Source organism: Manacus vitellinus, unplaced genomic scaffold (genome assembly GCF_001715985.3).
Source record: "Manacus vitellinus isolate BGI_N305 unplaced genomic scaffold, ASM171598v3 scaffold_1_pilon, whole genome shotgun sequence".
Classification (NCBI taxonomy): Eukaryota; Metazoa; Chordata; class Aves; order Passeriformes; family Pipridae; genus Manacus; species Manacus vitellinus.
This window is the reverse complement of record NW_021939396.1, coordinates 10,274,660-10,302,213: the sequence shown is the minus strand read 5'-3', so window position 1 is coordinate 10,302,213 and position 27,554 is coordinate 10,274,660. Positions and strand designations below refer to the sequence as shown.

At 39.0% G+C, this 27,554-nt stretch overlaps 1 protein-coding gene across 1 annotated transcript; it reads right to left on the bottom strand.

Annotated features, from left to right (window-relative positions):
* On the bottom strand, nt 1-27,554 carry WASHC5 (WASH complex subunit 5). The gene is made up of 28 exons (XM_029959424.1): nt 27,240-27,554; nt 23,765-23,910; nt 22,712-22,796; nt 22,378-22,478; nt 21,265-21,457; nt 20,560-20,712; nt 17,924-18,037; nt 15,735-15,906; nt 14,792-14,919; nt 13,816-13,945; nt 12,616-12,728; nt 11,819-11,985; nt 11,117-11,192; nt 10,379-10,489; nt 10,125-10,265; nt 8,637-8,717; nt 7,884-7,985; nt 7,090-7,269; nt 6,651-6,775; nt 5,956-6,118; nt 5,185-5,287; nt 5,002-5,081; nt 3,395-3,498; nt 2,821-2,950; nt 2,604-2,700; nt 2,063-2,216; nt 1,505-1,592; nt 1-422 (listed from the first exon to the last, which is right to left on the bottom strand). The coding sequence occupies exons 1-28, from the start codon at nt 27,423-27,425 to the stop codon at nt 366-368; spliced, it is 3,480 nt and encodes a 1,159-aa protein (XP_029815284.1). The 5' UTR covers nt 27,426-27,554; the 3' UTR covers nt 1-365.

Sequence of the window (27,554 nt, the reverse complement as noted above, 5' to 3'; positions counted from 1 at the left end):
TCCTGGCAAACTATCCAACACCTTTATTTTCAATTTCATCGTTCATTTCTGATATAAAAATCAAACTTCCACAAATAATTCTTCAGAACAAAAAACCTAAATGATTTATATGTAAACAATTGCATGCAGCATTTATAATGCACAGTACAAAATGTACAACTGTTTGGAGGAGATACACACTGCGTATGATGCCAAGATTCAACCAAGGGTTATGTAGTGCTGATGGTTACATTTCATAGAGACAGCTGCAGGCACTGCCTTAAAGCACAGAAAAGACACAGTTCTGAACAGCTGTACTTGTCTCGTGCCCAGGCCTCAACTCCTCACTTTGGGTTTTGGGGGAATGACTTAGTCCTTCTCCATATTCATAGAACAGTTCTGAATTCATCAAAAATGAAGCTTGGCACGTGTGCTTCAACAACCTGAGGGATACAGGAAGACACAGTAAGGCATTTGAATTATCCTTTCATCCATTAACAAGCACATCTAATCTATGATTCAAGCACACACAATACTGACCTGAGCCACCTCGGTGTTAGGATGTGCTTGGTGAACAAAGCAAGGAAGAAACAGCACATCCTCTGATGAACCACAGGTACTGTGTAAGACTGGAGGAATGCTGCCACCCTCTCTGCTGTCTCCACACAGCACCAGGCTGGAGTGGGAGCTGGACAGGCACCAGCAACATCAGACTGACCTACTACACTGACTGTGGGCTGGGAAGTAGAGACTGGAAGAATCTCACTCTCTTCATTGTGAGTATTAGCTGGGAAATGGCTTATTCAATAACACCTGAAGTACAGCCTATATACAGCAAATGGGATTATGACTTATTTTTAATACCACATAAAAAAAATTAATCATCATCTAACATAGTTAAGTTGCATTTAACCCTGAAATAAAGTCTCTCTACAAGTCCAGACTTTTAGAACTTCTCTTGTATAAGAGAAGTTCTAAAAGAACTTGTATAAGAAACTTCTCTTACATAAGAGATAGGGAAGCTGCTTGGGAAGTCAGGCTTCCGGAGGAAGTCAAAAAAAGGCTGGATATAGTGTTTCATCAAAATTCAGACCTGCTAATTAGCTTTTTGCCCTGTCTTTAGAATACCGCTAAGTTTACCATTACTTGGCAATATCTTGGAAATTCCATTTTTCTTCCTCCCAACAGCCCCCAGCAATGTACACTGAAGTTTAATTTAAACAGACTTGTTTTAAAACTGCACAAAGCTGAAATCCTGTGTTTATTAATACTCATCTATTTATTCCTGTGGTAACGGGACTGATCTCTACGAATCAGGGCTGCTTCTGCATCAGCAGGGCCCTGACCTGTTACTTGTTATGCCACTCCAGTGCAGTAAAACTGGAAGGTGTGGGGAGCCCTCTCCCTGGCCAGATCCCCTCATTGGCTGTAGTGGAGTGGGACCACACATTCCCTGCTCTTGTTTCCAGGGCAAATGGCTGGGGTATTTTGGGGGCATATTTAGAGACATGGAATTCTTTCTTACCTTTCTTGGTAACTTTGTGTAGCGAATGTAATCTTCCAGGAACATGAGGGCACCCACTACATCAGCAGGCATTTCTGGAATCTTCTGGCTAAAATTAAACGACCGTGGAGATCACATTCTTACTAATTGAGCAGTTATTTGGATAAAATTACCTGAAAATGCCAGCCTCCCTTACCACTAGGGGACACCTTCCACTAGACCAGGCTGGTCAGAGTCCCATCCAACCAGGCCTTGAACACTTCCTGGGATGAGGCATCCACAACTTCTCTGGGTAACCTGTTCCAGTGCCTCACCACCTTCACGGGAAAGCATTTCCTCCTAACATCTAATCTAAAACTCCCCTCTTTTAGTTTAAAACCATTCCCCCTTGTCCTGTCATTCCCTGTGCATGTAAAAAGACCCCCCTCCATCTTCTTTATAAGCTCCCTTCAAGTACTGAAAGGCTGCAGATGTCAACTGTACTCTGCTAGAAAAAAAAAATACTGCAAAAGCAGTGATAATACTACTGAAACTCTCTTCACAGAGGTGATACTTAGGTAAAAAGTAAAACATGGATACCTTGTGCACTGTTCCATTGTTGAACGAATAAACTGACCGATCAGAGCCAAAAATTGTTCTGTGTATCTTGAGTGAAACTGTTTCAACAGGGTAAGGAGCCCCAGAACCAGAGGAAGCCAGTCAATTTGATCAGCTGGCCGCTTGCACACCACTCCTGCACAGAAAGAACCCACAAAAATACACATTTATAAAACAGAACATATTCTTACAGCATAACATACTCTTCATTATTTTTTGCTGTGTTTCCCCTTTTGCTTGCCCACACATAAAAATTCAAAACTAATGTAACAACTGCATGTCTTCCATGGCAAATGACTTAATGATATTAATAAGGCATAGGACAGAATGAGAAACTCAGGAATTTGGATTCTCTTTTCTACTACATTGTATTTGGCTTCAATATTACAACAAAACTGTCTCACCATGATGGACTAAAGTCAGAAACTGTGTATTTTCTACGGAGGTAATTTCACTATCTTCTCTACAGATAATTTCACACAGGATTTCATTAGATTTAGACAAACAACAACTTATACATTACCTAAATTTCTGTTGTACTGAAGTTTTGGAAACTGGGAAATGAGGAATAGGAAGTTGACGGTGGGAAAGTACGGCAGACGTTTTGTTGTTATGTAGATCTGAGGGGAAATAAAAAAAAAAAGAACAGCACAGTTCTTTTACATGTTATTTTTTTCCCCTCAGTTAATAATCAATAAAATAGAAAAAAACTGCACCAAGAACCAGAATGTATGCCTGACCTTATTTAATGGATTGTGAATGCCAGCAGCTTCCAGATAAGCTGTGATTTCATACAAAAGAGTGTTGTCTTCTTTAGGATAAGGTAGTGATGGGTTCTGATAATGTGCTTCAATGTCGGCCAGTATTGCTCTAAAAGGCAAATAGATTTATTAAATATTTTTTGAAATTATCCCCAAATAAACCTTCCATGATGCCACATGTCATAGTAATGTAAAAGCTTCAAAGACACGAAATTGTTACAAGCAAAATACCTTTTTCAGAATATCTTTTTACAAACATCTGCTTTGTTTCCAAATCAGCACCCACATTTTCACTGTTCCTTCTTCTCATCTAAATATGACCTCAAAACCAGGTATAATCAAATGCCATTAGAAGCTACATGTTCAAACTAATTACTTGCCCAGATACTATTTATGTTTAATGTTTTTGTTGGGTTAAAATTCAAATACTCATCAACAAAAACATGCACACAATCTCCACGTTTTGCTGTAATTTAGATTTTAAGGATTGCTGGGCTGATAACATTTACATCTCATTGATACATGCAGCTCTTCAGCACATTTTGCTCCTTACTTATTGAGATTTTCCAAAGCAGCAGCCAAATGCTTGGAGTCAAACCTGCAGGAATAATTTAATTCATTGGTAATCTGTCGTCTTAAAATCTGCATCTGACCAACCTGTCGAAACAAACACAAAAAGGGTGGGGTGTTATACTGAAGGCAGTCAAGGAAGAGTAAAGTCAAAGTAAGGAAAAACTTAATGAGTAGCAATTTGCAGTTAAGCAGATTACATGAAGTCCTCATTACACCTAAACAGCCTTTGTAGGGCTGTCCAAAGCACAGACAGACATCATGGTTGGATCTGCTCCCTCATTTTGGTACCAGGCACTGATTCAGCCCACCTGCAGTCAGATCTGACCTACCCCAGCTGTGTGGGGCACTCAAAGGAGAGACGAGTCACAGTGCTGGAGATTTACACACAGTTCCTGGTAGCAAATACAGGCTATGTGAAAAGTGCACAAAAACGGTAACGTGTATAAAAAACCCAGTTACTTGTTTTTCATTGGTAAGTGAAAATGCTTGTACTCTGTTCCCCACTTCTCCCTAAACCTTAGGATCAGCATGGCAGGGGCAAAAACCACTGGAGAGGCTCGTGGCAGTCAACCCTCCCCTTCCCTGACCCTTCCTCTTCCCTCCAGTAACATAAACAAACATTCAGAGCAGTCTGAAAAATGCTGGTCCCAAAGTATAATTACAGAGACAAAATAAAGAGCCAGGTTAAGGGTTTGTTTGAATCTTCAGCATGGTACAATGCCCTCTGTGGGAACAGGGCAAGTCTGGGAAAAGCTACTGCTCCAAACTTCAGCCCTGGGCACATCATGGTCACAAGGCACTGTGGGGAGTCTCAGAGCTCCTGATACTGAACACTAACTTGGTCTTCCCAAATCAGATTTCTAGTGCCAGACTCTGTTTCTGGTGAACTATTCCTTATGAATCTCAGTGATGCTCCTCATGAAGCACTTTATGGAGTGTGAGCTGCCCATACAAATGAAGCTCAGGAGCTCTTGCAGACCCAGGCCTGCTTCACTTGTGATGCTACAGAATTCCAAATCAACACAATACAAATTGTAAAATAAGCAGATTAAAGTATCACAGAATCAATTAGGTTGGAAAAGACCTCTAAGATCATCAAGTCCAACCTATAGCTGAATACAGCTATGTCAACTAAACCACAGTACCAAGTGCCAGTCTTTTCTTAAATACCTCCAGGGATGGAGACTCCACCACCTCCCTGGGCAGTCCATTCCAATCTTTAATCAGGCTTTCTGTGAAAAAATTCCTCCTAAGGGCCAGCCTGACCCTCCCTGGCACAGCCTGGGAGGGTCACTTGTTCTGTCACTTGTTGCCTGGGAGAAGAACTGACCCCCACCTGGCTACAACCTCCTTTCAGGTGGCTGTAGACAGTGATAACATCACCCTTGAGCCTCCTTTTCTCCAGGCTAAACGAGCCCAACTCCCTCAGCTGCTCCTCATAGGACTTGTGGTCCAGACCCTTATCAGCTCTGTTGCCCTTTCTCTGGACTTGATCCAGCACTTCAATGTCCTTCCTGAATCGAGGGGCCAAATATAACCGAAGAGCCTGGAGTGAATTCTGTGTAGGAGTAAGTTACATAAACCTACCTTCATTATGGAGTCTAAATATGCTGTCCAGATCTTCTGTGTTTTTGCAACTGCTGCAGAATAAACCTTGTTTGAATTTGCTGAGAAAAGCAAAAGGGTGAGGCATTAAAAAAAGAATAAGAGCAATGAATGCAAGTGTCCAAAGACAACTGCTTTCTTCCATCTTAACCAGGAAGCACTTACCTATAATTCCTTTAAGGGGACTGACAGCACTCATAAGTGCTTTTAAGGTATCCTGTACTGCCCTGTCACGCAATATATTTTTCTGAAACATACTGAGGAAATTCTAAATAAAAGAAAGAAATAAGTAAGTAAAATCCTAACACATGCACTCTATGATTAATCTTGATGGCACAAGAGCCACATTGTTTAACAGCAGGGAAAGACTATTTCCACAGAACTAGAGTTGAGGAATTCTGCAGTTAGACTCTGTTCTTTTTGGAGTTATGTTAATCAATGTAAGGACAATTAGAAGATCTCCCTCATCAAAATGTAATACCCACTGTGGAAAATCTCTAACCAGGCTAGAACTGGATTCTCCTCAGGAAACAAAAAAACTTGGTTTCACATAGAGGTATTAGGGCAACAGTCACTACATAGAATTGACACCGTACTTATACCATGCTAGACCCAAAACATCTAATCTTTGTTGTTATCTAGACAGAAGAATAGAAGTTGACCTGAGATCAACTTCTAAGTACACACACAGTGTACACTTTCAAAAAGCATCCTGTAACACACAACCTGGCATTACACAGCACCATTTACTTAAGAGCACCAGCTTCCATAATTCTATCTGTAACTGAAATTCTTATCTGTGTGTTCGAACACCCATTTTCAAATGCTTTGGATTTCAGTTTACCAATTCAGTAATTAAGAGATTTTTTAATTTCACTAGAAGTTATTAAACAATAAAAGGATCGTGACCTTGAGAAACTGAAGTTCAGAAATTACCTGCAGCTCCTTTACAATCATGAAACACAGCAGCCTGTCTAAGCCATTGAGACCAAAGGTACCCAAAGTATCTTGGATCTCTGAGAAGAGACGACTATTGGTTACTTCCTGATGAGTCTTGATATCATACCAGGTGTTCATTTGGTCAATGTAACACGTGATTCTGAGGAAAAAATAAACAAACAACTACTTCAGAATCAGCTGCAGACAGTTCCTGTGATAATGTGAGCAATGAGTTATCCTAATCAGCCACATGAGAAAGAATCTCCCAGTATCTCAGGTGATGTTTAGTTATTCCTCTCTCCACAAGGGTTCTGTAACCCTTCCCTGGTTTCTCTCTCTTCCATTTCACAGAATCACTCAGTGGGAAGCGAACCATGAGGATCATCAAGTCCAACTTCTGGCCCTGTGCAAGACACCTCAAGAATTACACCATGTGTGATTCTTGACCATTACCTTGTCCAAGTGCTTCTTAAACTCTGACTGGCTTTTTTCCTTCTTAGGCTAAAATCACAAATTTTCTTGACTAATATTTAAAATGTACAGGATGGACTGGGTGACTATGGTTTTGGACAAAGAGGGTCATATGACAGCTAATGAAAAACTATTTGTTGTATATTTGGTTTGTATATGGTGGAATTGGAGCAGTACAATCCATAGTGATGCAATACAAGCTTGTGACACACAGTACTTACTTTGGGTCTGTGATTCTCAGGATTTCTCTGCAGAGCCGACCAATAAATGTTACAGATTCATCCACAGGTGTGAATTTTGGTATAGGAATATGAGTAGACTGGTATATGCTTTGCCAGTCTTGAATCTGAGAAGTAAGTTTTAGAGTAATTTGCAACAGAATGACACAAAGACAAGAATGAGTCTTATGACAAAAAGATATTAAAATATTCTGGTTGGGGTACTTTCCTCTTCTTATGTGCAACTAATGCAGAGGGGATGCTGAAATACTTCAAAATAAGGTGGGGGCAGATGTTTTACACAGTAGTTAGAACATTACTTGAAGTCACAACAGTATGAACTGTGCACAATGGGTGCATATGCTTCATCTGCCACAGGCTCTAACAGCCAAATAGAAAGACATTTATCAACTTTTTAGTTGGTTTTGGGTTTGAACTGCACCTTTGTTCTTAAGAAGTTATTGCACTCCTGTTCCACGTTGTAGTTAATAATACGAGATACTTCCTCTTGCCAGATTTTTAAACCATATATGTTGACGTAATCCTGGATATATTCAAATGATCGATGGAACCCGTCCATTGTAGCTGCCATTTCTTTCAGTTTGGGCATGAGTTCACTTGGCTATGGATAAACAAAACAACAACAAAAAGATAAAACCAAAACTGTAACAGGTAGAATTCAAAGAAAATGTAAAAGGCTTCTAAATGCCCTGACAGAACAACCTCTAGAGCATTTCACAGTGCTCCATCCAGAGCTGAAAAGCACTGAGAAATTTATCAAAGTTTGTTTGATATCTGAAGTAATTCGTACTAAATATTTTTTCCTCATGCTTTTAATGTTTATTTTTGGCTTTAGTGGTACCAATGATTGATCTGGGAGTGTCGACAATCTGTACAGGAGTCACACTCCTTATTTTACCACTGCCTTTCTATGTTTACCTGGCATATGTATCAGTTATGACAGTCAAAGGCAGAACTGTGAATTCTGAATTGACAGGATGCTTTGGAATAAAAATATGTTTTTTAATTCTATATACTCTTAACAGTTTATAAACTCATTTGAACATCAAATAAGGTATTCCAAATAATCTGTACAAGTTGAAACGTGTACTTTTTTAGGAAAAGGAAATCTGAACAGAAAAGCACAAATTATTTTCTAGAAGGCAGTATAATAAAAGAGGTCCTTGCACACCCAAGATACATAAAAAATTAAAATCAAATCAAGCTCTAACACACCTTGGCTCTAGGATTAAAGATGAGGCCCCTGTGAAGAGCCAGGGCCACCCTTTTTACCAGCTCCTTCCTTATTCCATCCTCTAGTAACTGTTTTGGGTCCACCTAAGTAAAAGAAAAATATTTTTCTTAGAGTCACAAAGGTATAAAAAATATAATGGATTTAGTTTGTACCAAGAAAGTTACAAACACTTTTGATGAATACAAAAGCCTTGCTAACAGATGCACTTTCCCACCAGAGCTTGTCCAAAGAATAAAAATTTATATACTTCTACTAAATAAAAATTTAAGTTGAATGGCAAAGGTTTGCAGTTCTCATATCCAACCTTTGTTCACGCTCCACTGAGAATGTTGTATAATTCTAAGAAGTCAGTATGCATTAAGAAGCGTATGTTTCTTCAAGAATACCTGCTTCTGGTCCTCAAAGAGGCATCAGTGTAGGCTTAATGTAGGAAGGGCAGTTTATACCAGTAGAAGAAACAGCTCTTCAAAAAAACTTTCCAGTTAGAACCCCCCCCGCCAAAGATCACCAACTAAGGTGGATGAATCTATTTACAACGGGGACTGTGGGTTCACGACAACCTTAAACCTTAGTTCTTATCTGGCTGCCAATTTAGGCATCACTGTTTGAAAATCTGTATGCAAACTTTTCTTTTCTTTTTATCTTTCCTTGAGGTCTCATACATTGCAGAAATCTGTGCTAAAGTGCTAATTGCCACCAAATGACTTTTTCCTACTGGAATAATGGATCATTACCTTGATGATACCAACTAAAGTAGTTTTCATCATGAGGATTCCTTCAGTGAAGATGGAAATCGCATGGGTTAGCTTGGCAACCTTTAATAGAAAGAGAAAACACCATTTATTGAAGTGATTCGATAGATTTAAATAATTACTCTAAAAAAAAATCTGTCTTTCCCAGTGGTAGCTTCCTATTTTAAATAATTTGCATGATATACTTCCAATTTTACATCTTGTTCTGGACTTACTTATAGTACAATAATTACCTTTCTTTTAATTAGATAAATATAGGTGTGTTACCAGTAGTAAAGAATGTATCTCTCAAAGGATTCAGAAATATTATGGGAGGGAAGACCACCTATGTCTCATGTGTACAAAATGTCATGGACAAAACTCTTAGAGGGTACCTTTGTGAAGGACAGGGACACAGCTCCCAGTAGTTATTCCATAATAAAGCCTGCTACCACAGTGAGTCCACTTCAGTATTTGCACTGATCTAACACAGTAGCACATTCACTTAAATTTTACAATTAAAAGTATCCTTATGCTCAGAGTACAGACAAGCCAGTCTTTTGCCTTATAGGTATTTACAATATAGAAGAGACTACACAGTTCAGACCCACAGTTCTACAGAAATCAAAAGTGAAAAGCTGTTGTATAAGGTGTTTTCCCTTTTCCTCCTCAAAATAAACCATTACTGAACACTACCTCCTCCTCCATTCCTACCCATACAAAACCCAGACTGACTTTACAAAGTGTAATGGAGGAATCTAAACCCAGTGTTCATGTCTGAACATCAGCTTAATCAGAGATCACAGCTTCTTTGCATAAAACACCTAACAAATGAACACTGGCAAAATCTGCTGGGCAAAGCTGGCATCTTAACTGATCATAAGATTCTTTGAGGGAAAGACTTTGGTCTACTCAATTTTTTGCATCTCATCTTTCTCTACTTAAAATAAAACCAAGTAATTATAAGGTTTGCTCACTCTTCCAGACTGTTAACAGGGCAGCAAAAATCCCATAGACAAAATGAGCAATAGCAGCTTTATCTGATCAAATCAATGTGCCTCCGTTCTCTCTTCTCATTTGAGGGCAGCAAAAAGCTCAACCTTGCTGGCTCATTCAGTCTTCGATCTTCTTTTCTCGGAACAAGCATGCCAATCTGGAGGGCTTCATTTCAGAGTTAGGTTTTTAGAATTCCCTCCCCTCCAATAAATAAAAATATCTTTATGCTCATTTATAAATTTTTTTAGTTTTCCTCCCCTTTTCTAAAAGATCAGAAGTTTAAACTTTTACAAATAGTAGTGCAAAAGTTACTCCTCTGTTCTCATGAAACCTAAGGTATGCTCACGATAACACTAGTCAATTTTAACTCTTAGTCAACAAATCCAACTTCACTGTTGAAGTATAACTCTATGGAGCTGTATATATATTTAAAATTAGGTTGAAGTTGGCCACCTATAAGGTTTCCTTTTTCAGAATTCCCTGTTTTAACTGCACCTCATATCGTGGTCCAAGCTGAGCATAATCTCGTAGCTTGTCCTTATCCAGGCGAGTAGGCACTTCACTAATATCGTGAGTCTGAAGCTTTATAATTTTGAGAAGAGATGTAAACATGCTTTCTGGAATTATCTGTAGAACCTTTGTAAATGAGAGAAGAAACAAACACAGTCAGTATACTCTTATTAAAAAGCAATCTTCAATTAAGAAAAAGCAATTAGAGAACAAGGCAATTATGCCTTTTAAACACCTACCTTTCTTACATAGGAAACCAACTCGCCAGAATAATACTGTGACACACTGAGGAGATCGGGACTGTTTGCTTGATTGATGCGGAGAAGAGGCAAATCAAGTGCAGAAGCAAGCTAGAAATAAAGTCAGTATTTTAACTTCATGTGTTTGTTTTTGTAATGTAGATAATGAATTTTCTTGGTCAGGCTCTTAACTCAAAGCACTAGATTGTTCCTAAAGAGCACTGTTACACCAGGTTTTCCAATAGAAAAAAATAAATTGTTACAAGTCAAAAAAGTCCAACAGTTCATAAGGTTACCTTCCTCTTGTTTTTTTTTTTTTAATCTTAACAGCCACATGAGAAATTTTTGTTGTAGTTTTACATTTGATGCCAGAGCTTCATCATGACAGACAAAGGGCACAGCCAACATAACTTTTGTAATGATCCATATGCAGAGGATCCCACCTCTGTACCAATGTCTCCAGCAAATAACTGTAACGAGTAGAGCCTGGACAATGAGACCTATTTGCCTAACAGCAGCAATATAAGTGGTTGCATAAGAAGCCACGCATAACTTGGCTGTACTTCCTTTAAAATTAACCCTGAGTTAATTCAATACTGTCTAAAAAAAACTGGATATAGAAAATGCTAGTAAAAGGAAGTTTTGACTATTCTGTGATTTTAGAGCCTTAAGGCTTTTTAACAAACCTCTTGGATGGACCTTCAGTGTTCAATTACATTCAGTATTGTTCATACCTACCTTTAGGAATGTGGCTCTGAGTTTAGTTACCATAGATGGACTGACTCTTATGCTTTCCTGCATAATGGACGTAAAGCTGGGGTAGGAAACAAACAAAACAAATCAGCTTCTTCCTCTGAAACACTTATTGTCAACTGTTAAATCATATGTCACCAGTGTAATGCAGAAATGGTACAGACTAAAGAACTTCACTAAAGGAGGATTTTTGTTTGAAGAGATACTGGTTAGAAAAACCCTGTGTGATAAAGGGGTAGGTGGAGCAAAAGAAGAGGGCATCAGGGAGTGTTAACAACCAGGGTAATGAAGTAGCAGCTCAGCAAAATCACACCGTGGAAAAGGAGCTCTTGAACATTTGTCTTTCCTTGTTTGTTTTTGGTCAAAATATGACCTCCAGTATTTTGGAGAACACTTAATTAGACTAGAGGTTGGAGACAGAAGGTTAACAAAGCTGTTATAGTTAGAACAGGATAGACAGTAGAAAGTTACACTATCACTTAACCTGCAGCTAACAAAATGACAAGGATGGCTGTTATCTCCTATTCAGGCTGATGAGAGTTCAATATACTCAATAACTCATAGAACAAGATTTCAAGGCTGTTTTTAAATTGGAAATTTTATAGTATTAATTATATTTATGCATGTTATTTCCCATAAGTTTTGCAAATGGTGACTGACAGGAAGAAAAAGGTCCTGCTAACATACCTGTCAATTAATTGCCAAGCATAAGAAAGATCACCAACTATCTGCATGGTGATCAAGACCTCTTCCTTAATGTTGATGGTTCGGATCATCTGATGCAGAAATTTCCGTGTGTCAGCCAGAAACTGGCAAACTTGGAGGTTACTTTCCAGCTGGTGAAACTCTTGGACCTAAATTTAAAAAACAAACAAACAAAATCCATAAAAGGACTCTTTTTTGTTTTCTATTTATCTTTAAGGACAGCAATACAAACATTAAAATTAACATGTTCCTTCAGGATGTTATTGCAGTAAGAAACTTAACAAATCCTGGCCTGTTTTACAATGTATTAAATAATAAATTTCACAAAGTTACTCAAGGAGCTGTACTGTGAAACATCATACAGAGTACTCTTCTATAACCTGGAAGTAGAAGAAATGTACACAAAAACTTATGGATACTTTTATTTTGCCTTTCAAATTACCCTTTCTAGCTTCAAATGAATTTATTTTTAGAAATTCTAAAAAATGAGTAATGTTGCCAAATAATGTTTAATACTGAATTAATTTCTTCGAAAAATCCTACTTACCCTCAGCTCCAGGTGGCATTACTTTTCATACTATATCTCTTATTTTACAATCCCAAGGTCTACATGAAACTTCTGCTTAATGTAGATATATAACTGCAAAGACCTAATGGACTTAAACAATTGTTAAAACTCAGATCTGTTTGGTATCTCTGCTACTGGAAGTCAGTGCATCTGTAAAAATATTCTGTTGTTTCAGGATGAGATCATTTATCTCAAAATGTCTCTGCCATACCTCCTCCAGAGCCTGTATTAGCTGCACAGTTTTTCTGCCTGCTGCAGTGGAATCATCATAGTTTAGAGACATTATTTGCTTGGAGATTTCTCTGAACCAAGCCTGAAGATTTTCTATGTAGGAAAAAGAAACATTTAATCAAATCTCTGCATGTATGATAAGCAGGGAACTTGCTAGTCAAAACAAACAAACAAGCTATACATGTAGAATATTAATTTTAAAAGTTTTAATTTCACTGGTACATTTCTAGTCTTTCAACATGGAGGCTTGTAAAGTGGCAAATACTTTGGTAAATTTTACATACAACATTAAAAAGCCTATCAACATAAATGGGCACTAAAAAATCTTTACAAATATGATAAAGCACTTTAAAACATAAATTTCTGTTTTATTAACTGTTTTACAGTGATAACTGCCTTGGCTGTTGCAGCTTCTGTGTTTTAGATACAAGTTTGCTAACATCAAAAAGATAAATGGAAATATTTCAGTGAGGTAATTCTGCTTTTAACTGGAAGCAAATGAAAAAATTGCCTGTATTCTAAGCTCTGTTGTTTTGGGTTGATCACAAATGTCTCCCTTACATTGAACACTTTATGCCATGTTCCTGAACAAATGAGAAAGTGATTTACAATTCATATTTCTACACCAGTTCAAGAGAAAAAAACAAAGATGCTTCAAAAAACTGAGCAAGGGATTTGGAAAGAAGTATAGATTCAATTTTAAGCCCTTGGAGAACTTGGAGAATACCAAGTGTAGAGGAGAAGTAAAATAAGGTTTGAAAAGATGCTGATACACTTGAAGTCCAGGTTATAGCCAGGGAAAGAATGAGAAGAGAGGTTAAACCACCCCTATATTTCATGGGCATGATCTTCTCATTCCTTTGTACATAGAACACAGTAATGTGAACTCCATTATATACAGAAAAGTGAGCTGGCATATTTTAGTTTTAGCTGGCCTATCTAAATAAAGGGATAAAAAAAATACTTTTAAAAATAGGGCCATATAAATATTAGGTACCTAAATATCGCTTACACATGGAATATATGCTGAAAACCTAAAGAAGACAGCAAGTAAGAGACCTCTTTGGCGGCTGAGGGACATGAAAATTGTTCTTATTATCAGTATTAGCCTCATGTATTTTCTTTTACAAATATAAATCAAAATTAGTATTTCTCCCACAGTTTAGTTTTTAATAGTTACCATTTTTCTCCACTCTAGTAAGAGGTTTAACTCCTGAGAAGACATCAGCAAGCTCAGTCATCCTTTCAGATCCTTCTTTTTTATAGTTCTCCCATTTCGTTTGTTTTTCTGACAGCATCTGCTTGAACATCTGTTGAAAAACAAACCATTTGGTTTACAAAACTGGCAAGAAGGCATGTCACAATAGATGAAATAAAATACTGAAAACAGATGGAACTGACTTAGTGATTACTACATAACCTCAAGATCTTGACAGGATATTAAATACAAAATTAAAAACAAGTAAGAGATACAGACAGTGTAATGGACATACAGTGACAGAAGTTACACTAAATTTTATAAAACAGTACAATGCAGGTTTTTTGATTTTTAGTCACTTTTAAAAATATCCAGTAATTTCTTCAGCTTAGAGATTTTATAAGACTCTCATCCAATGTTGACTTTTACTTCACATAGTCATCTCAGCCTATGCAGGAAAAGCCAATTCAAAACAGCATGGACATGAGGTTAAGCATACTCTTAAATATACTACCAGATTGTACCAGAGCACTAATGAGCAGTCTTTCAGAGACATCAGAATTTCATACATAAGTGTAAGAGTTTCCTTAGTAGCCTATCCTTAATATACATAGGCTTTTGTCTCTGTTTAAAGAAAGCCTGAAAGAGAGAAGTATGGCAGGATAAAAGCTCACACATCTTCCTCAACACTTTATTATGCCTCTTGTCAGGATGTTCATGCAAAATTCCGAGTAAATATAAACACACTGGGTAAGAATGAAACCTGCCAACTATTGAGAAGGCTGCAAAAGTTACTTCTGAGCAATAGTAGTTTGTAATCTTCTATGGGAGTCTCACAATTAACAAATCAAAACAGTCATTCTTTATGTGAGTGGACTGTGCAGTAAATGCACTATTGAATCTATTGCTCTGTTCTGTCATTCAGGGGAAAATGCTGAAAAAGGCAGCAGCACATTACCTCTTTCAAAATGAATTCAAATTGAGCTGTATCCAGAAGAAGCTGGAAAAGGATCCTGGAATTGTACCTTGAGTCTGTTAGAATTTGATCCTTTATCTGGCGGAGACGTTTGTTATTTGGATCACAAGCTGAAAATGGAAAGACAACATTTCTCCATTGTTACAGAATTTGGCCAAGCTTTCAATTTGTAAAGAGATTCTAATAGCTTGAAAGCAAAAGCATTTTGCTCTGATATATAAATCCCCACTTGCTCTCCATTCACATGGGTGTCACTGCTCTTGTACAACCCTTCCTTAGAATAGGATATAATTAAGGTTTCTGTGGTGCTTCAGCCTTCTTAAAACTTCTTCAGGCTTCTGCAGGTATGTGAATCTAGTCCACCTGACTGAGAAGTCCAGAGATCGGTATTTCTAAAACCATCACAAAAGGTGTGGGGGGGTGTAACAGAAGTCCTCTCGCACACCAAGAAGCCTCAAAGACAGCACAAGCATTCAGCCAAGGGAATGTCTAAATAGGTAAGTTTACAGACCCAAACTCACATCAACAGATTCAGTTGAATTTCAGTTCAACAGAATAACTCCCTTGTTTTTAACCTGGTAATTACTAAGATTTTAAGAAGTTGGCTACTGCTTTCCTTTAGGAGCTAGGTAAACTTTCAGGAGGATGTTCCCAGACTTTTTCTGCAGACTATTGTTCATCAGGATAATGACTTCTACTAATTTTTATACCTGTGTCTGGCTCATAAGAACTGAGGAAATGCACGTGTGGTGTTTCAGCCAAGACTTTAGGAGACTGTTAGCAAAAGACCAACAGTCATTTGCAAACAGCAGATGAAACTGCTGACTTCAACAGCAGCACACGCTGAACTCCCCTCAGGACCTGCAATGAAGCACCAGTACAGCAGGACTGACAGCTCTGCAGCAGGTGCAGCACAAAGTCTCACCTGTGTCTGCAGTGTGGAGCATCAGCCAGCGGATGGCTACATTGCAGTCTCGCAGGCAATTCAGCAGCTTGGGAATATTGTCCAGCACCAGCTCTTCCCTTAGACAGCCCTCCTTGAGAAACTGCTGCACCTGCGTGTGCACTCGCTCGGTGACTGCAGCGTATCTGCTGGCCTTAAAACACACAAAGCTTGCATCAGTATAATCCTTGCCCCAAATGGAATATATGATGTTCCCGAGAACTCAAACGGCACACAGATCAAAAAAGTGCTATAAAAATTGCATCATTACTAGTAGGCAATCATACATTGCAACTGCATGACAAAGGATTCAAGAAAAACTTTAAAGGAAAGAGCCTACACAGGAAGCATAATGTTTCAAAAATGCAGACTTGTAAACTTTCTATATTCACCTATGTACTCTCGAGGAATTAGTCCTAAAAAATGGTAATAGTATTTTATTGCCTAATGGGAAAGAACAACAACAAAAATCTATCACAGAATGGAAATACTTTTTATAAATTAAATGTCAGAGTAGGAGTGATCCATGTCCTGGCGGGGACATAGAGTGGGGAAGGTGGCATCATGATGCACAATGGGAGCTGTGGCCCTCCACTGAGATAGTTTTGGTTTTATTTCTGCTTGGATTGATTGACTTTGGGGTTTTGTTTGTTTCTTCTCAGTGTGCTTTAATAATTTAGTAAGTAGAGTGAACCTTGCCAACCAACTTTATCGACGCTTTTATATTACACCCGTTTTTGCTGATACCTTTCTTAAAACGACTTTAAAACACCCATTCATGACAAATTGCTGTAGTTGGCAGGATGGCAAATGATATCCCTTACTACTTACAAAAGCATGAAATAAGTCCAAGTCCTAAGTTCTCGGATGAATGGGCTTGGGATAATTAGCATGACTGGAAAGCTGTGGAGGAACATCTAAAATTTGCAAGGGGTCATATAAAGGCTGGGAAAGAGAAAGGAATTATTTGCAAGATGTTAGGCACCTGTCTAGAAGCTGTCTGAAAGCACAGAAAAGTCGAAGGAGGGGATTGTCCTGCTCTGCTCTGCACTGGAGTGGCCTCACCTTCAATATTGTGGCAGTTTTGGTCACCACAGTATAAGAAAAACATTAAGCTATTGGAGAGTGTCCATAGGAGGGCAACGAAGATGGTGAAGGGCCTTGAGGGGAAGCTGTGTGAGGAGCGGCTGAGGGCACTTGGTCTTTTCAGCCTGAAGAAGAGGAGATTGAGGTGAGACCTCATTGCAGTTACAACTTCCTTATGAGGGGAGGAGGAGCAGCCAGTACTGATTTCTTCACTCTTGTGACTAGTGACAGGACTTGGAATATCATGAAGCTGAATTGAGGGAGGTTTAGCTTGGATATCAGGAAAAGGTTCTTCTCCCAGAGGGTGGCTGAGCACTGGAGCAGACTCCACATGGAACTGGTCCCAGCACCAACCCTGACAGAGTTCAAGAAGTGTTTGGATGATAGTCTCAGGGTCATGGTTTGATTGTTGGGTTGTCCTGTGCAAGGCCAGGAGTTTGACTCGATAATCCTTGTGGGTCCCTTCCAACTCAACATATTCCATGATTCTATGATTTAGCTATTATCAGTCAACTGATTAGTTGATCAAACAAACAATCAGCCAACACAATATTACTCACTGTTTTTCAGGCATGGAAAAAATTATTTCACTTAAGAAAACCCTTAACTGCATTGTATCATACAACATTTCAGTATCATTCTTTTAAAACAGATGCTTTTGCACATTATTGCTTAAGTGGCCCCACGTAAAACTGAGTGCTTCACTCTGTCAGCATAAATGTGTGACTGCCAAAACTGTGCTCTGTGCAAGAGCAAACACTACAGTCAGCTTAGGGCACCCCAATACTGAACAGCAATACTGCCAGCAACGAGTGCTGGCAGCTGTTCAGTCAAGTCACAACATTGAAATGTTTAGGGTAAACAAAACACGTAAGAGGAAGTGAAACAAGCAGGGCTAGGAAGACCAGATTTTGAAACTTTCAAGTATCTTTAGTTCAAAGTTATGTACTCAAAGTATTGCACTTGAATGCAGTGCAAAGAGTTGCAAGAGGAAAAGACACATGCATTATTGACATCACAGAATACACCTGTGATGCCCACACAGCTTGCATCTTGCTAAAAATACTCAATTCTGACTTATGTACCTGCTCTTTGACATTTGAAAGATCCAGTGTGTAGTTGAGGGCAGTTTTAGCAGCTTTGTAGGGTTCCCATGCTTCTGCTAGATTTACAGTGATTCCCATGTAAATGCTAATGACCTAAAATTGGAAGCAGAAACCAAGAAGTTGCATTTATATTAAGAAAAATACATAGTTTTCATTTAGCAGTATGACAGAAAAGGATATGCTGTGGATATAAACAAGAGATAACTAAACTTTTTTGGTAGCTGTACTTTTTGCTCTACTACCTCTGGAAATCAAGGCTTTTCTTTGAAATAAGGGGCACAGACAGTTAATTAGAGGCTTAGTTCTGAAAACAAGCTGACAGTTCTTTCAGTCAGTATATATGATTCTCTATTTCCCCCCCCATGAACTTATGACTTATTTTTCATTTCCATGACGCTCTAAAGAAGACTGACGAAAGAAACTGGGGAAACAACTATGATAGGAAGGGAAAAATCATCTCAATTAATCCCACTGTGAGGATGCCCAAAGGACTAAATTGAAATGCAAAGGATCTTCCACAGTGACAGAAACAGAAGGAAATTATTATTACACAGTGTGATTTTTAAGGAGCAAAGAGGAACTGATTTCAGACCCCAGCACAAGTTTAAGAGTGATTACAAATGCAGAATTGTGATTGACTAACAAGTGTTTGTAAGATAATTGCTTAAAAATGGAAGACTTGGGTTACTGACAAATGAAGGATATACAGAGCTGTGGCGTTATGAGCTTTGTCACTCTATTGCTCCAATACTCCTCCATCCAGAAGTGATCACATTGATGGAGACACTGCCAACCTTTGAGCTCTTCTGACAGTGTCAAGTAGAAGCAAATGGGACACCGGTCTGCTGATATGAAGATCCTCCTCATACTGCTGAAGTGAAGCTCATTATTTCCTGTAGATGACAGTTCCCTGAAAGGCTACACTCCAACTGCTAACAACTATTTGAATTCAGCCTAGGAGTCAAGTATTCTGTGCAATGCAGTTAACTCATCCGTATCTGACCACAAGAAGACAGGTGTTGTCTAACAATATCAGTATGTACTGTGAACTCAAGTTAATAAAAATGCTGGCATAATCAAAAATTCACAATGGCAAGTCCTCATTTCTAAAAATAAGTTTGCAGTTTTCCAGAAATGGAGGGGTTCTGGTATCTACCAAAATAGCCACCTGCTGCAGTTTCTTCCCTCCTTTCTTCACTTTTCCACTTATGGTACAGAAGAATACAATTTGAAACAAACATAAATACACAAATTAATGTACAGTTTCTTTTTTAAGTCTGACTGCCTTTGATACAGACTACCTAGGGACCCTATTCTTACACGCCAGCCTATTTCAGTAGCAGTTTTTTGCAGACTAGGGATTCTGGATGGAAATCCCAAATCTCAATACTGAGACGCAGTAATTCCATTTTGATCACTGCATCTGGAAAGGTCTATGAAATCACACATAGTGACTGTTTTGGCCTCTAAGTTATTTGGACAATGGCATGGAATTAATCCTTAAACAAGTTTTCAAGTAACATCAGTGTGGGATGATTTGTTGGAGAGCAAGACTGTCCCCCAGAGCATCCTTGACAGGCTGATAGAATTCACCAGCTGAAACTACATGAAGTTCAGTAATGACAAATACAAAACCCAAAGCCTTGCAACAGCACAATCTGGGAACTGGCTGCCTATGTAACAATTCTGCAGAAAAGGACCTAAGTGTCTTGGTGGACAAACCAAACATGAATGAGACATGCAGCCTTATGACAGCAAAAAGTAATCATACACTGGGCCCTGCCAGCCAGACTGCAGCCACCAGATTGAGGGAAGTGAGTCTTTTCCTCCAGTCAGCTCTCATGAGGTCACATTCACAGTAACGTGTCCAGATTTGGGCTCCTCTGTATAACACAGACATGGACAAACTGGAATGAATTGAACAGAAGTCCACTAAGGCACCTATGGGGGCCCATTATGTTGGTAGAGGCTATGGGAGCTGGGTTTGCTTAAGCTGGAAGAAAGATGACTAAGGGACCTGACTGTTGTCTCTCAATGCCTAAAGGGAAGTTATGAATAAGACAGAGCCAGACCCATCTCAGACACATGCACTGAAAAGACAAGAGGCAACAGCCACAAGCTACAACAGGGGAAATTCCAGTTGTACAGACTGAAGAAATTCTTCACCATGAGAGTGATTAAGCACAGACACAGGTGTCCAGAGGGGCCCTAGAGTCTTCACCTTAAATATTTTCAAAACTAACTGGAAAAGGCCTGAACAGCCTGATTTATCTTTGAAGTCAGCCCTGGTTTGAGAAGGAGGCTGGACTAAAAGATGCCTAAAATCCTTTCTAGCACACATTTTTCTATGACTCACTTTATCATGATGGTATTAGAGTGTAGTTGTTAAAGTATTTAAGGTGATAAATGATACTTTCAGAGGACTGCCTTCTGTGCTTATCCAAAATGTTTGACTCAGACTGCTTCACTCTGAACACAGTAAAACTTTCACAGAGAAGAATTCATTCTAGTTTTGGGATATTACTATTTTCTATAATGCATACTGTAACAATAATTAAAATTGTTCCTATAACATTAAATCCAGGGAACAGTTTTAAAACAGAATTAATTTTTACCCAATTATCTGGAAAGTATTTATCCACTATCTCTCTCATTTTTGCTTGCTGAGTGTGAAGAATAGAAGGGTCAAAATACAGTATCACATAGAGCATAGCAGCCTGAGTAGCCAGGGCGGTGCTGCGGTGTTCTGGCAATGGATATGCTGAAACCTAGAAAAAGGGAACAAAACAAAACTGAACAAAACACAGTGCAACATAAGCCACCTGAAAGTATTATGGGGCACATTAAAGAATACAGCATATAGACACTAGGAGGCAACGAGGATATTTAGGTAAACTGGACATGCTTACACACATGCAGTATATTTACCAGATACATTTCCACAATATAAAAGTTGACTGTGTAGATGCCTGCTACCTTTAACAGGCTACAGTAAGAAACGTAAAAGTATAGTAAATGACTCAAAGGAGGAATGAACCAAAGAGCATAAGATCATTTGAAAGGAGAAGAGCCAGAAATAAGTATTTTACAAGGACTAAGTATGTTTAGTTCATCTCAGACAGAAACAAGGATTAATTTAATCAAAGAGGTGATTAGGATGCAGATAATTTAATCTGCCAGGGGGTCAGACTGGCTGCTCTCAAGAGTTCCCTTATAACCTCTGTGATTTATTTTTTTCTGCACGTCATGGCTGAGTAACTAATCTGAGAATGAATTTGATATTCCCCTTTAGACCCCTCTTCTATCTCAGAGTGACTTACCTGGTTATAAATGTCATCTGACCGCAGGCGGCCGATCACCATGCTGATGAATGTTTCACTTATGGGAACCCTGCTGAAGTAACTCTCGGGGTAGTTTGGAGGTCTTTTAGCTCCAGGTTGGCTTGAGTATCCAGTGCTTCGAAGCAATTTACAAATATCATCTAAGTTGGAATCAGCAGAAGATCGGGCTGCACTGTTTTACAAAAGAAAGGAACAAAAATACAAGCTATATGACCTAATAATTTCCTGCCCTCCCACTCCTTGTAACCACCTCCTTCTCACAAGAAAATTAACGGATACTAAGGTCTGGGAGATTTTTGGTCGTTTACTCCACGGATATAATGTTTAGCACGTTACAGGAGGTCACTGCTAAACGTCCTTACTGAAATTCCAGATCAGCACACAAAGCACAAACAGAAAATTGAACTTTACTCGGGGACAGAAACAAGGAGTTTTATATTCAGAGAAGGAGTTTCTGTTCCTTTTTTAACTTTTACTTTTCCCTCCTCATTTCTGAATTCCCCTTGTCGATCCACTTCTGCATTCCAGAGTGAAGAAATCTCTCATTATATACTGAGAGGCATAAACACAGTCAAAGCAGCATTGGAATAGGATACCTCCTTTTTTATATGTGTGAAAGAGTTTGCACCAATACCTTTTGAGACCGCAACTGTCATATCATGATGCTGTCAACTCCCCTGGAAAACTCACTGATTTACTCAATCAAGCACTGTAACTACAGGAAGTCTGACTTGCAATACATCTGTCATCTGGATACTTAGGACTTTTCAGAAGGTTTCCTTGCACATTTGGGAACCTATGATACTTTGACAGCCGGCACATGCAGCCTTAAAGGTTTTCCTGAAAGTTTATTTGTGGACTTCAAATGTCTACTGTAACAGAATGAAAAATCTGCTGCTTGTTTCTGAACTAAAGCTGCAAACAGCTGAAGTAAAGACCTCTACTGATACTCAGAGAGCTCTGCTGAAATATCTGTACACAGTCAGGTGATGAAAAAGGTCATTTATCTTAATTCAATAACCAAGATTACTGAATATACTGCATGCTACAGCTTTTCAGCCCTGAGTGCTTCTGCATACCTACATACACTACCTGTATCTGTAGTAGGAAACCAGCATTCTTTCTCTGACCTCTCCTTCAATCTTCTGGTCAATGACCAGTAGCATGACTCCATATAAATACAGTGCTTCACACTGTTTGGAAAGAGAAACAATTAAGAAAGAAAATCACATAAACCCAGTTCTGTAGCAACATTTAAAGAAAACCACATATTGGCAAACTAGCTCAATGTCAACCACGCATTCAATATAGTATGTAAAATGCTAGACTGAGGATTTTTGGTCTTTGTCTTCCTTGAAGTGAGTCACAGCATTTCCATGCATTTGGTAAAATTAAATCTTTGTCTAGTTTGGCACTAAATACTTACTAGAAGCTGTTTTCCATCTTCATTAAGGAGGACTGTTTCTAATGTTTGCTGAATGTAAATTCCTTCATTGAGGTCATCTAAGTATCTAGGAATCATGACAAAAAGTTGGTCATTGACTATTTTGCTCTCAAACCCTACGTCCTCAGAACTCAATTGGTCGATTTTCTCTAAAAGTCAACAGATGCATCAGAACATTTCCCTAGCACAAGCAGAGTGGAGTTTCTCAGACAAAGAAGAAGAGATGCTCTACTATAAAATGAGGACTGTAACTCCTAGCCAGCGCCAACGAGTTGGTGAAAGTCTCCTTTCATATCCTGATGGTGTATGTGAAAGACACTAGAAGAACCTCGTAACTTACAGCTCATCCTCTTAATCTCGTTATAGAGGATAATAGCCTGAGAAGACTTCCATGCAAAAATTTAGAAGAACTGTCATATTTTCGAGTTACCTCAAAAATACCTCTTGGAAATACCATAAATTGATCTCAATCATAATTTAGAAGGCAGAGCTAGAAACAGAGTATGTTCACCTTATTTAACAGAAGATTTATTCCTTTAATGGATTTTCCATTAATACTATTTATTAATAAACAATATTAAGTATTTAATATTTCCATACAAGATCAATAACAAACCCAATTATCATGCTTAAGATTCTCAGGAACTTTTCCTTAGAGTATTTAATGACCCTTTCATTTTGTTTTTTACAGGTCAGAGTAGCAAACCTGAGAATTTGGCAACTCCACTGAAAACTTATGTTCGGGAAAATAATGCCAATGAAAGGTAAAGAAAAGGAAACATACCTGATATTCTGTTTTGCAAGACCACAAAAAACTTAGCTTAATGATATGGAGCCTTCTTTGACTAAAAAGAAATCTTCAGGACAATCTCCAAGATAAGGAAGAAAAACTAGCTCAAGCTTACAATTGGGGAAATGAGGTAGAGAGATTAAATGTTTTCAAGTTATATATTAAGCTTGTAGGGAAGAGTAGGAGTAAAAGTCAATGTTCATTACAGTTATCCAGATTATCCATATGTATTTCAGGTACCATACCTGCTTAAATCCACAATATATTTATGTACACTCTGGAAAGCTAGATAAAATCTTGTCAAAATTTCAATGTTGTTTTCACGAAATTCTTCATCTAAATCCAGTAACTCAGGCTTGGCTTCCAGTTTCCCTTCACATGCCTCAGGCCCCTAAGAAAATAAATTCATCTTTAGAGACAGGATTTGACTTTGACCTCTACTTGACTTCCCTTCAATAGGACACAGACCCTGTACAACCACCACTGTGTGCAAAACAGAGTTGACATTTCTTGCTGAAACAAGGATCTGCAGTTTTCCAAGCTACTTTATGATTCAATATTGATTCCACAAAGATGAGTTTTACACTTTGTTACAATCTGCAATGACTTTAAAAATGATTTATCCTATGTAACCAATGGAAAGGAACAGTCAATGCTTTTGGGAAAGCCCTAATGCATCTGAAGCCAGCAGGTGCTTTTTGTTGTGCTAACTATCTCCTGGATGGAATTTTTTTCTTTACACATTTGATCTGATCGATTTCTCAGATAGAAACCATGACATTGAGGGCTCACAAAGCTTAGTACCTTCTGATACATTCAAATTGCTTAAAAGTATTAGACCTGTTTTACAGACTTTGGGTCTAGCTCAGCACTTGTCCCTCAGATTAAGGCAGAAACTGTCATTAACAATTGTGAGGGAAAAAGGGTTGGGACGAACAGCCTGACTTCCTTAAAGCAATAATACAACTTTTCTAACTCTTTACCACTGTCACATTTCTCATAACCACTACTTGGTCTTGCCATCACCATCTAAATGAAAATACTGTTAATGTTTAATTGAAAATATTATTAACATTTAATTGAAAATACCCAGCTGACAATTTCTTGAGTTTTTAAGAATGCTTTTCTGCTTCTCCTTTTGTGCAAAATACCTATAAAAAAAGGATAAAAGCAGACCCCAGACTGCCTGTGAAGTTCAAATGTACGAAGTAAACAGTCTCAACTTTCAAAATCTCAAACCTCTCTACGCATTAGGTAATTCTAAGACTCATTAATACAGAAGTGGTGCGTTCGCAGTAAAAATATCTGTAAATTCACTAATCTCAGCTTTATAAATAAGACTTCTCTGGATTTTTGGGATTATAACTGAAAAACTGTTATGCTTCCTTAACATTCAAAAATACTACAGTTTGAAGGATTATTGTATTTCTTACCAATTAGACCTATCTGCTTTGAAGTTTTTAAGTAATTTGTGTAAAAAAAAAGACTTCTAACAAGTACTTCGATCTAAAGGTAATTCTGAAATCATTTGTTCTCAGGATTTTCAGTATCCAAGGCTTACAGTTAGTGACTGAAATTTACAACTCTTACTAAAATAAAACAGAATAAAACTTTGCAAGTCCCTCCCCTTGCTTTACTATTGACATTTCTTGTGCTGTACAATCAAAATAAAGTCAGATTAGATAGTCTTGTAGTTCCCTCTTAAGCACACTGGAAAACAACAGAGAGAACTTAGTCCTGCAAGAAGCTTAATTTTGGAAAGGAAATACAGTCTTTCCATGGATACTACTGTCGTGGTTTGAATCTTGTTTTCCCCCAGAGGCTAAATTAAAGTGGTAGACCCCAAGGGGTGGAAACCCCTGGAAGTTTTGAAGTTCTGCCCAATGGGCGCTCCTGCAGAAATGTAAACATATCACAAGCTCACCGGAAGAGATGAGTTGTAGTTTTGGTGGTTGGAGAGGTGGCCATGTTGTAGAGCCACGAGGAAGGGGCTCTGAGCCCCTTGGGCCCTCTGGGGCCCCCCAGCTCTGGCTGAGGGGGGGATTGCAGAGACTTGGAACAGTCTTAGACTGGACTAAGTGTCTGTAGTATGCCGGGAGATGTTTTCTCCATGGGCACAGAGCAGCAGCCAGCACTGACCAGAGAAACGGTGGCAGAGAGCCAGAGATAAGACCTGAACTAAGGAGCAGCAGAAGCAACATGCAACACCAGAGAAAGGACTCCTGGAAGGAGAGCCGAGGAGAAAGAGAGCCAGCAGCTGAGAGACAGAGTTTGGGGTAAGACTGTACCAGCCCCCCAAAACTCCTTTGAGATCCCTCTGAGAAAAGAGGGAGATGGACTCCTATTAAGGAGAAGAGTTTTAGACATGCAGCACCAGAGAGAGAGAGGAGCTGAGAAGCTCAGAGCGTCCCGGAGCTGGACCGGGACGGCCAGAGGAATGTGGGGGGAGTTGACCTTGGCTCCCCCCCCTTGCACTGCTGCCACGGTGGCAGCCTGAGAGACAGGGCACAGAGGCCCTGCAAGGAGCTGAGTCTCCTGGAGATACCAGACCGTCACGAAGCCCCCTGTGCTCGTGATATGACGTGGTGATACGACCTTGTCTGGGGTTACGAAGCCCACGGAAGACCCCTCGGTTGGAGGCGATGGGGCCGAGAGAGACTTGAATACCTCCCTCGTGAGTGCTGGCAGAAATCCAGCTATCAGCTGCTGCACGTGGAGAAGACAGACAGAACCTGCTGCCTCAGAAGATGCTGCTGCTTAAGGACTGGAAGGGATCTGTCCTTCTTTCCCTCCTGGACTTTTATTTGGAGGGGAGAAGAGATCTGATCATTGTAAATACATATGTCATGGTAGAGATAGTTTGTGATCGTGTGTATAATGTGATATGGTATTTATTTGTACAGTCATTGTAATATATTCCCTTTCCCCCACTTTGAGTCTGGTGTGTTTTGTCTGGAAAAACCCATCTCACATTAAACTGAGATGTGGGAGGGGGAATAGAGCTAGGGAATTGGATTTTGGGGCTATCTCAAACCATGACACTACTCTTTGATTTATTTATTCAGCACACATGACAAGTCCAGCAAATGAACAATCACAGCACTGTCAGACAGGAAAGCAGAACTCAGTTTTCATGGCTGCAAAGAATAAGCTACAGAAAGCCCAAGAAAGATGGGCATACTGCCCACAGTACTGCTCTGAAGGAAAACAACCAACTGCACAGGCTCAAAACCTGCTGGTGAAAGTATAATGCAGTAATTCTGCAGGAGGAAATAACAACAACAACAATCACCACCACCACCTCTCCAGAATCCAATACTCATCAAACATTTTGGGACTGCTCTTGAATGCACTTAGAACTGCCACCCCCTTCCTGCCCTGATACTCTCAGTGCAGGTACCAGTTACACTCCTATCCTGCCAAGGGCTCTAAGCACAGAACCTTTCCTAGACTGTTTCCACTTGTTGAAATGATTAAGATGAGGCTGAATACGATCAAATATACATAAAACACTAGTCAGCCCGGAAGCAGAACATTACCATGCAAGCATCTTGCTACCTCAATTTGGTTAATTGTTGGTAAAAACTAATCAAGTCATGATAGTCAATTCTGAAGAATGCTAGTAATAAACACAATAGTCAGGAATGGCTATTTCATAACCCGAAGCATCCTCATGTGAGATAGCAATGCTTTAAGAAGTTTAACAACAAAAGGACTTACCTTAAAATAACTGAAATCAAATATGATATCCCCATACTTCTGTTGATCAGCCTTGTCCTTTAGCCTGAAAACACCAGGAATAAATTCGGAAAGTCTCAGAAGTTCTGCAATGATGGCATTTCCACAGGAGACAATCCGAAGAATTGCCTGACCACACAGATTGTTTTCAGCCAGAAAATCCACCATTGTGGAGCTGGATGCAACAGAGCAGCAGGTCCTGCAGTCCGAGTCTAATCTTTAATCTTTAGGTTATTTTAAGCAAAAAAGCCTGATGAGGAAACTCGCTGCGCCATGAATAACCTGTAAAAACAAAGC